The 10,000-nt window shown below is 42.8% G+C and overlaps 2 protein-coding genes across 2 annotated transcripts in view; one reads left to right on the forward strand and one right to left on the reverse strand.

The window, feature by feature from the left end:
- The window catches only part of LOC125042326 (ficolin-3-like), a 5,471-nt gene extending 1,275 nt beyond the window's left edge, over positions 1-4,196 (forward strand). The window contains 7 exon segments of the mRNA XM_047637862.1: positions 221-635; positions 1,335-1,406; positions 1,915-2,083; positions 2,664-2,853; positions 2,856-2,922; positions 3,219-3,331; positions 3,530-4,196. Of these exon segments, the coding sequence (XP_047493818.1) occupies positions 221-635; positions 1,335-1,406; positions 1,915-2,083; positions 2,664-2,853; positions 2,856-2,922; positions 3,219-3,331; positions 3,530-3,759 (1,256 nt within the window). The 3' untranslated portion in view covers positions 3,760-4,196.
- A 2,855-nt stretch (positions 4,197-7,051) lies between these two features.
- Positions 7,052-10,000, reverse strand: part of LOC125042509 — a 3,084-nt gene continuing 135 nt past the window's right edge. The window contains exons 1-3 of the mRNA XM_047638151.1: positions 9,399-10,000; positions 8,299-8,387; positions 7,052-7,683 (exon numbers count right to left, since the gene is read on the reverse strand). The exon at positions 9,399-10,000 is cut by the window's right edge and continues 135 nt beyond it. Of these exons, the coding sequence (XP_047494107.1) occupies positions 7,126-7,683; positions 8,299-8,387; positions 9,399-9,636 (885 nt within the window). The 5' untranslated portion in view covers positions 9,637-10,000 and the 3' untranslated portion in view covers positions 7,052-7,125. The remainder of the gene's footprint in view (positions 7,684-8,298; positions 8,388-9,398) is intronic.

A 10,000-nucleotide genomic window follows, 5' to 3' on the forward strand; every position in this document is an offset into this window, starting at 1 on the left:
AGAAGAGAGAGAGAGAGAGAGAGAGAGAGAGAGAGAGAGAGAGAGAGAAGAGAGAGAGAGAGAGAGAGAGAGAGAGAGAGAAGAGAGAGAGAGAGAGAGAGAGAGAGAGAGAGAGAGAGAGAGAGAGAGGCAGACAGACAGACACACAGACGAACGGACAGACGAACAGAGACACAAATATTACCCATAAACCCTCTCTCCCTCGACGTGCCCTCCACAGCCCTTGCCCGAGCCGACGACGCGGGCTACAACTCTCTCCTGTCCCTGGCGCTGCGACACCATGCCCTCCTGCAGCAGAAGAACGAGGACCTCCTCATCCAGCAGGGCCGCTGCACCGCCCGGATCGAGGCGCTGCAGGAGGACAAGCAGGAACTCCGCGAGCAGCTGGAGGAGTACAAGCAGCAGATACAATACCTGTTGAACGGCAGGCCTCCCTCGACGCCGCCGACCACGCCGCCTGCCGCAGAAGTCACGACGGAGTTCGACTTCGGCGGGCTGGTGCTGGAGGAGAAGTGCCCCTGCAGAGTGGGCGGAGCCGAGGACGAGGCGGAGGACTGCGCATGCCCGCCACCCGCCAACGCCACGGACGCCCCGCCCACCACGCAGGAGACCAAGATACTCGGTGGCAACGCCAGGTGGGTGGGTGAGTGGGGGGGGGGGGGTAAGTGAGTGGGTGAATGAGTAAGTGGGTGGATGGCAAGTGACAATAAGTGAGGGCGTGAGCGAGTGAGTTAATGAATGAGTGGGTGAGTGACCGAGCGAGTGAGTGGGGGCGTGAGTGAGTAAGACAATGATTGAGTGTGAGTAAGTGGATGAGCGCGTGAGTGAGCGAGTGAATGGCCGAGTGCGTCAGTGTGTGAATCAGTGAGTGAGTGAGTGAATGAATCAATAAGTGGGTGGATGAGTGAATGAGCGAATGAGTGAGTGAGTGATTGATTGACCGAGCGAGTACGTGAGTGAGTGAGTGAATAATAAATATAATAAAATAATGAATATGATAATAATGATAATAGTAATAGTAATAAGGATGATAACTGTAACCAGGACAAGCAGGCAATTAATTCGAAATAATCGAATAGTCAGAATTCTTTTTTATATGTGGTGATTTAATCTGAAATTGCGGTTTGACATTTTTTGCCGAATGAGCTCCATGAAGAAAGGGATTCTAACGAAAGTTCCTTTTTAAGAACGTAGATTTTAAATTTTATTTATCAGTTAATCTAGCCTCGTGTGATTTTTTTTTTTTTTTTTTTATCTTATTGTCTATTATTTGCATCTGTACCTTATTTAGTTCCATTTTTTCGTTACCGTTTTCCTATGTTCTCTCGCCCCAGAGTGCGGGACTGCGCCGGCCACCAGAGCGAAGGGTCCACGGAGAGCGGCATTTATGAAATCTTCCCTCTGGAGTGAGTTAACGTTGCTTTCTTCTGCTGAAGGCTTTTGCTATTTATTCATTTTATTGGTGTTTTGGTAGGGATAGTACTGATAATCATTGATAATGATAATGATGATTAAAAGATATATAATCTGTTTTTTTGTTATTGAGATTCATTTTGTTGGTGTTTTGATAGGGATAATGATGATAATCATTGATATTGATAATGATAATTGAAAAAAATATGTGATCTGTCTATTTGTTATTGTTTGGTGAGTTTTTCGTTCTTTACCTTTCTTTTTGGCTGGGGGGGGGGGGAGGAATACGTATTTTGCTAGTAACAAATGCAAATTTGCCCTATCTATTTTATTATTTACTTTCCATTTCTCTTTCTTTCTTAAATATACTTTATCGATTTGTTTTCGTTTGTTTTCTTCTTTTCTGTTTAAATATACTTCCTGTACACAAGCCACCTCCTCCTCCAGTGTCCCTCTCGATAAATCCCCCTCGAGCCTTCCCTCCCGGTTTCCCTCCTGCAGATGCAAGGCCGTCCGCGTGTGGTGCGACCTCGAGACGGACGGAGGAGGCTGGACCGTGTTCCTGAGCCGCGTGGAACAACCCGTCCAGGAGAACTTCACCAGGACCTGGAACGACTACCGGGACGGGTTCGGCGACGTGTCTGCCGAGTACTGGCTAGGTAGTGCATTATGAGTAAGAAAGTGTACAGTGCTGTCCCCCCTACGAAGAGTGCCTTGCGCGTGCTTAGTTCTCGTTGGCCTGTAAGGAAGGCTGGCTCGCTCTCTGGGATTGTCACGGGGTTCCTGTGTCTTGCAACGTTCTCTGAAATCGAGACAGAACACTTATAGCTATGTGATTAAAGAAACTGTTGGATGCATTCGTCAAATAGACGAATAGAAGAAAAACAAAGTGTATATGTATATATATACATATCTATATACATATACATATGTGTGTGTGTGTGTGTGTGTGTGTGTGTGTGTGTGTGTGTGTGTGTGTGTGTGTGTGCATATATATATGTATATATACATATATATGCATATATATACATATACATATATATAGATAGACAGATATAGATATACAGATAAATCTCTGTATAAGTGATATCAATTGTTAAAGATATGAAGAAATGATATTCAGGCATTTAGTGACACACAATATTACTTATTACGAACTCATTAAGTATGCGGCCGTCAGTGGAGGAAAAGATACGCTATTTTTTGTCAATGACCGCACGAGACGTTAAGAAAAATAATTTAGATAAAAAACATCAACCGGACCTGAGCCTTCCACTCCAAATAATATAATTTCCGAGAGGCAGAATCCGCATGCACACACCACAAACATATGCCTTCCTTCACAAATATGCCTCGTTTTTCTCGTCCCTTTTCTAAAACCAGGGAACGAGGTCCTCCACCAGCTGACGATGCGAGAGCCGCAGGTCCTTCGCGTGGACGCTGAGACTTCAACGGCAGTCGGCGGTGGGGCGTCTGGTCGCGCTTCCGGGTCGACGACGAAGAGCACAAGTACGACGACTTGTCTGTTTTGCTTTTTTTAATGCAGGTGGAACGGGAGGCGGTGTGCTAAATATCTTGGAAATACTGTGAAGTGAGTGAGTGTGTGTGTGTGTGTGTGTGTGTGTGTGTGTGTGTGTGTGTGTGTGTGTGTGTGTGTGTGTGTGTGTGTGTGTGGTTGTATGGCCATACAATAAGCTTCAGTATTCACATGTATATAAAAAGAAAGCTTAGCAGAAACCATGGGACACCCACAAACGCCCCGGCGGCCTCGAAAGAAGGCGCTCATGAATCGCTTCCCTTGGCAGCTACAAGCTCCTGTCGGTGATGTATTCCTCCAACAGCACCATGGGGGACGGCCTCCTGTGGCACAGCGGCATGGAATTCTCGACCATCGACCGAGACAACGACATGCACAAAGGTGGGCGCGGTGTTTCGTTCATTTTCCATTCAGGTGGTGTTTCCTCTGTGCTATATACTACTTTACGAATTGCTCATTACATTTTTTGTTGTTATACTGGAGGAATCTCTTTCTGATATTTCACGAGTGCTAAGAGAATAGATTGAGAAAAAAAATTGATGCCCGCAAATGGCATGGCCTATCGCGTCCTCCCTCCAGGAAGCTGCGCCAGCGAGTACCGAGGCGGCTGGTGGTACAACGTGTGCCACAACGCCAACCCCACGGGCATCCTCGTCAACTCCGACGACTTCTACTCCGTCGGCTGGGTCTACTGGAGCCCCAGACAGTACAAGTGGGGGAGCCTGCGCTTCCTGCAAATGAAAATCCGCCCCAAGAACTTCGGCATCCCCGACCCGTCGACGGCGCCGCTCGACTGCGCAAGCGAATGACGCCTCGTCGAGCCCCACGACGCGCCCGGCGGCGGCCAGGCGTAGGAGCGTCTGCGGGACTCGAGAGGAAGGCGGCCCTGGGAGGCACAACTGGCGCGAGGAACTCCAACTTGGCTTTCGCGAAACAAGAGTTCAGGTTAAGTTTTGTACAATTATTATTATTTTTTTTTTTTTGTATTTCCATAAACATTATCACTAATGTTATAAAATCAAAGTGAAAGAAGATATTGAAATTCAGTAAACTGTCTGAGTTACCAGTTTAATCATGATGATTTAATCGTGCATCATCAGTAAACGTTTTGTAATATATATTACTCGACGAAACGCCGCCTCGCGCGTATCTGTATCTTATAGCATCACCGGTGAAAAGGCTCAGTAAAGCCAAAACAGCAATAGCCACTATCTGTCATCAACTAGCAATTCTGAACTGTATCTCTCAATACGCCATATATATATATATATATATATATATATATATATATATATATGTGTGTGTGTATGTGTGTGTGTGTGTGTGTGTGTGTGTGTGTGTGTGTGTGTAATATATATATATATATAATACATATATCTATATATATATATAATACATATATCTATATATATATATATAATATATATATATATATATATATAATGACTCTGAGCTTGCCTCTAATCTAATTAAAATAATAATAACATTACCTCCCCGTAATGTTGCGGACTGAAGGTTCGCGCATCTCCAGACTGGCCCGCGAGAGCCAATGACACTGCCAGTCAATCTCTGTCATTATAGAAATCCTCTTCACTCATCTGCACCTCGTGTTTCTGGCACACCCTCAACTCCTGGATACATTTTAGCCATGACCGCATAAGTCACACGTGCATTTTAAATGTTGTGCTATAATGTAGAGCATTTTAGCTGTCACAAGACTTAGAAAGAAAAACAATTCATATTCGTGAACATTACATTTTTGACCATTTTCTCAGTCTTACCGTTCCTAGGTGTTACATTGTCATGATGTTCAGTGTCATAAACATTTTCAAGTGTATATCACATTTTTACATGTCACATGTCATTTTTCGATATCATAGGTATAAGCACAAGCACAAATATTAAATTTACTTTTCCTATATCTCATCTGTGAGAATTCGTGTCTTTGATTCAGTTAAGGAATTTGTGATTTATTTTATGTATTTATGTATGAAAAATATAGGGCATTTATTTTTTTATTACTGTCATGTGAAACCTTTTATAGAAACGTGTATTATCAAATGTATTGGTAGGTATATATGTAATCTGATGTAGTGATTTATTCAAACATGAATTGTCAATGTAGTTGGCACGTTTATATGTCTTTTAGGTAGGAACTACTATCTCCCTTTTGAAAATAAATATATGAAGATAGTCTCATCTTACTTCCATGATGGTGTTGTTTAATATGATGGTGTCTGATTTGAAGTTGCATCCTAGAGAAAATATATAACAATAACAAAATGGAAATTAAATATAGCTATCAACAATGATGATCGATGATGAGGAGGAGGATAGTAATGGTAATCATTATTATTATAACTTTTTGTATCATTGTCACTATTATAATTTTCTTTACTCCTTTGTAATAATTACATATAACATTATCATCATTACTGTTATTACAGTGATCGCTACAATGACAGTTATGATAATAATAATTGGCGCTATTAACATCCTTTTAACTCCTCGCGCTTTTCGGCTACGCCAGTTAGCTGAGGGAGAGGACTTCATTCGCTTCCCATATACCGTGCGTGTCTTTTCAGTATTAAAGAACCGATTCTGTTTACCATATGTGTAGGTATAAAACATGTCGTTGCAGATTCAGAAGACAGGGCAAATAATGCTTGAAAAATACGTTCCTAGGGAGAATAGATCCCTTCAGTACTCCAGGAATAATCAGCAAACCAACAGTTCAGAATAAACGGGTGATCTGGAATCCCTACAGCATGAGAGGCGGAAAAACTAGACTGAAACAGCAGTCCACGGATCTTTGAAGATCTAGGAAATATACCTGATACCTCCAGGAAATACTGAGAACTAACGAGGTACAAAACACTTCACGTCAAACAGCACCCTATGATAAAGATACAATCGCCAAAGTATACACAAGAATACACAAAGGAATATAAATCCGAGAGAGCAACACAAGAATGCCAACAGCTTGACGACTCCTGTCCAGATGCAGACCAAAAGCTGATAGCACCTCTTCGGCTGAGTTTATGGAAGATGCAGGAAAGACTATGCGTACCACCCGAATTCATTCACAAACAGTTGTACCCTGATCAACCAAAGATAGATTAACAGTCTATGGTCATGATAGATATCATAAACAGAGGCAAAAAGCCATCTAGTGCCACGCTAAAGTAAATTCTATATTCGCGCCTGATAAACACTCAACGACCCAACAAGCCCCAAACTCATCTTCCTCCTTTGCTGTCTCTTCAGTTTTCTGGAAAGAATCATTTCACGCAAATCTCATCCATGCTGGAACTACCCATACCTTTAGAGCCTGTGGAACCTAGACTGAAAAGAGATATCTCTTACCATTTTGTTGTCACGTCCCACACAAAAAGAGGCTTCAAGACACGGAAATTGCAGGCTCTATAGACTTTCCAAAAGTTAAATCTAAAAGAAATCAATTTTAAAACGTGACTATTCTTATGACAAGGGTTACTCTTTGTCAGTCTCAAAAAGGAAAAACTGGCAACTCACCTTTATAGAAAAAAAATGTAAACAAATATAAATATAAACATAAAGTTTAAGGTTTAAAGTAATAAATATAATATAAATGAAATATAAAAGCGTCAAACATATCTAAAATTAAGTATCAGTTATTTAGAATAAAAAAGAGAATTGGCGAATCGGAGTATCAAACCTTCCTGAGCGAGTTGTCAGTATGTCCTTTCCTGAAACTGGACTCATTATGGCAATTTTCAAGATTCTTCTGGTAGCGACTCAACCTAAGATATGGCCATGAATTCAGACGCACAAAGCGGACTCCCTCGTCCAGCGGAGGGTTAGTGACAGACTCGCGCCGGGTAAGGGATGCCCCTAGAGATCCTGGTTCTGCCCTTGGGTGGGCTGGGAGTGCCCGAGCGCCGTTCCTTGGACGCAATTCGTCCTAAAGAGTATCTTTGTTTATAAATGCTCTACTCTTCTGTAAACAATAAACACTAAAGGCTACACTGTTTCGCTGCTCCAAACAGATATTGTAAAGATTCTTACACTCTCTTATATGCAAAGTTAGAGGATCAAAATAAAGTCATTTTACGAGGAAAATATATTCAAAGAAGAGATTACATTTTGCAACCCAAATAAAATATTAGGGCTTTACAGGTACAACCGAAATATAATTAGGTAATGGCTTCCTGTAAATGGAATTCATCTTCTGAATTACTAGGAGAAAGCACACATTCTCCTTTAGTCTGCGTTGTCGAGGAAGTAGAAGGGGTGTCAAATGCAGGTGGGGGTTGGTTGCGATGTATCATAGAAGACAAGTTCATGCCAGAAATAGGAGTTTCTGCAAACAGTGGATGTGCACTATACGAATTTCTTGGACTAGCCTGAGCGCTGGATTGCTTCTCCTGGTGTAAGCTCATGTCTGTGTTGAGCAAAATTACCATTATTGCATGTTGGACTGCAGACTGAGTTAAACTGTCATATTTTCGTATTTTCTTAGCAACAAAGTTTGCAAAATCTTGTGTCTCATCGTCTGAAGAGCTTGGTGCATACGGAGTAAAAATCTGGGAGGCTGTGTCTGAGCGTTGATCTTGTAGCTTGATCTTCTTTCTTGCTTTAACTTTTGGCAAGGAATTGGGTGCACTTTCAGCAACGCCTGTGTCTCCTGAGCCGAAGGTAAGTTGGTCTTCTTCCCTAGGGTATGCTTTATGTCCTTGTTCCCTCTCAGTAATCTGAAAAAAGTAACAATGATAAATAGCAGCTTCAAAACTTCACACATATGCAAAACTGTTTATTCGATACAATTCACCGTTTCACCAATCTCTTGATTAATGGTACAAAAAGTAACCTATGTTTCAGTTTCATTCGTACCCTAACAACTCAAGAAGATTGCCTAATCAATAAAGGAGCTGAAGACATGGAAGCATGTTGTATTGGAACCGAAAATCCAGTGTTGCTTTGGTTGATCACATTCGCAACATTACGTTTGCTGCTGCAAGATATGTGTGCTGAATGTCAGAGATTGGGGTCTTTAGAAGAAAAAAAACAACAACTGCAACCAAAAGATATAGACCTATGCAAAGATTTTTTTTTTCTGAAATCGTAATAGTAGGAAGGAATCACAAGAGAAATTCCATATTTCCTCATGGCTGCTGAGGTGTTTGTCCAAGTCAAGATTGCGTCTTTGAATCTGGTTTGGTGGCATACATCTAGGAGTTAGGGAAATACGGTTTGATGGAGGTCCCCTTGCCTACATATGCCAAATATATAGAACGAATATCATCGAAGCTGTTGGACTAATAGGGGAAAAACGATATAAAATGTGAAACACTGATAACTATGCTTACTGTGCTTATTTCCCGAGGTTTGTCCTTCTCCCAGAGGAACTGCAAGCTCCCGAAGGCAAACCATGGACTTACGTAGACTTCATCAGGCTCTGAAAAAATGTACATTTATATATGCATATTTACAAACTATAAAATCATACATGCATACATACCTATACGTACACAGACAGACAAACACACACACACACACACACACACACACACACACACACACACACACACACATATATATATGTTTTTTTTTTTTTTATATAGATTCAAAACACTCGCTTACAAAAGTTGACGATGTTGACCTTCGTACCCATCGGACACCACCCATTTTGAAGATGGTAGGCCTATTTCCAAAATATAACTACGCTTCGGGCTATCCTGGCCTGACATCGTCTATTTCCAAAACGAGTGATTTTCCACATTTCGGACAAGCCTTCGTGCATTTCAAGGGATTTGGGAGGGGAGGGGGGGTTGCTCCTAATGGGATGCGATTAAAACATTGCTTTTTTTCACTGTCTAGCCTCACTTAACCCAACCTAACCTAAGCTCACCTCCCTAGCCTGGCCTGGCCTAGCCTTGTCTCACCTCCCTAGCCTGGCCTGGCCTAGCCTTGTCTCACCTTGCCTAGCCTTGCGGATACTAGCCAGGATCTCCTCTCCTAGTTTGCGGAGGACTCAGGGGGTCCCCCTCCCCCAAATTTGTGTTTGCGTCAGATGCATGTGCGAGGGAATATCCCAGTAAATAATCGTTTGCGGCGGATAATCATTGCAGGAAAGATGTTGGGAATTGAATATTTAATATAACAAAAGAAATGCACTGATGTAAAACGTTGTGAACTTGTAAACTAATACCACATATACGTATATGAGTGTGTGTGTGTATAACACACACACACACACACACACACACACACACACACACACACACACACACACACACACACACACACACACACACACACACACACACACACACACACACAGACACACACACACACACACACACACACACACGAAAATATACATGCACATATATAGACCTAACTTTTCAAAATTGAACTAAAATATAGTCACACTGTTTACCTCTGTTATTTACCGCTCTGCCCTCATCTTTGGCATTCCCAGCCCTCTTCATCTTGCCCTTCTCCCTCCTCATGGACGACATCAGGCACGTCATCTTCCTCCTGCAGTCCTCCACTGACTTCCCCGTCTTCGAAGCGAGGTCGACCCACGCCTCGTGGCGAAGGAACTTGTTAGAGTGGTTTGGATTCCTCGGATTCCACAGGACTCTCTTCTCGCGGTAAAAGCTGATGAACCGTAGGACCTCATCCTCGCTCCACTCCGCCATGATGGGGACGGCGCTCGCTCCTCACGCAGCAGCCACAGGAGTCGGGGTTATTAATCTTATCAAGGCATTAAAATACGCGTCGAATACACTGCACGGTCCACGCACTATTGCAACCTCGCTGTGCAATGTCCTCAGATGCAACGTGCAATAGCTGACGGATATGCGGCACGCGCGGAGACCGGCATATGGGTGGTAGCACGGAAGCGAACTCCGGCGCGTAACATCGATGATCGCTTGCGTGTTACGTCATGATGTTACGCGCCCCCGACCAGTGTTGCCAGTTCAGTGTTTCACACGACGCCGCTAGAACCATTCCCGAAGAGTGCCAATAGAGACGCTAAATTATATAGTGCAGTTTTTGTCG

Source organism: Penaeus chinensis, chromosome 32, assembly GCF_019202785.1.
Source record: "Penaeus chinensis breed Huanghai No. 1 chromosome 32, ASM1920278v2, whole genome shotgun sequence".
NCBI classification, from domain to species: Eukaryota; Metazoa; Arthropoda; class Malacostraca; order Decapoda; family Penaeidae; genus Penaeus; species Penaeus chinensis.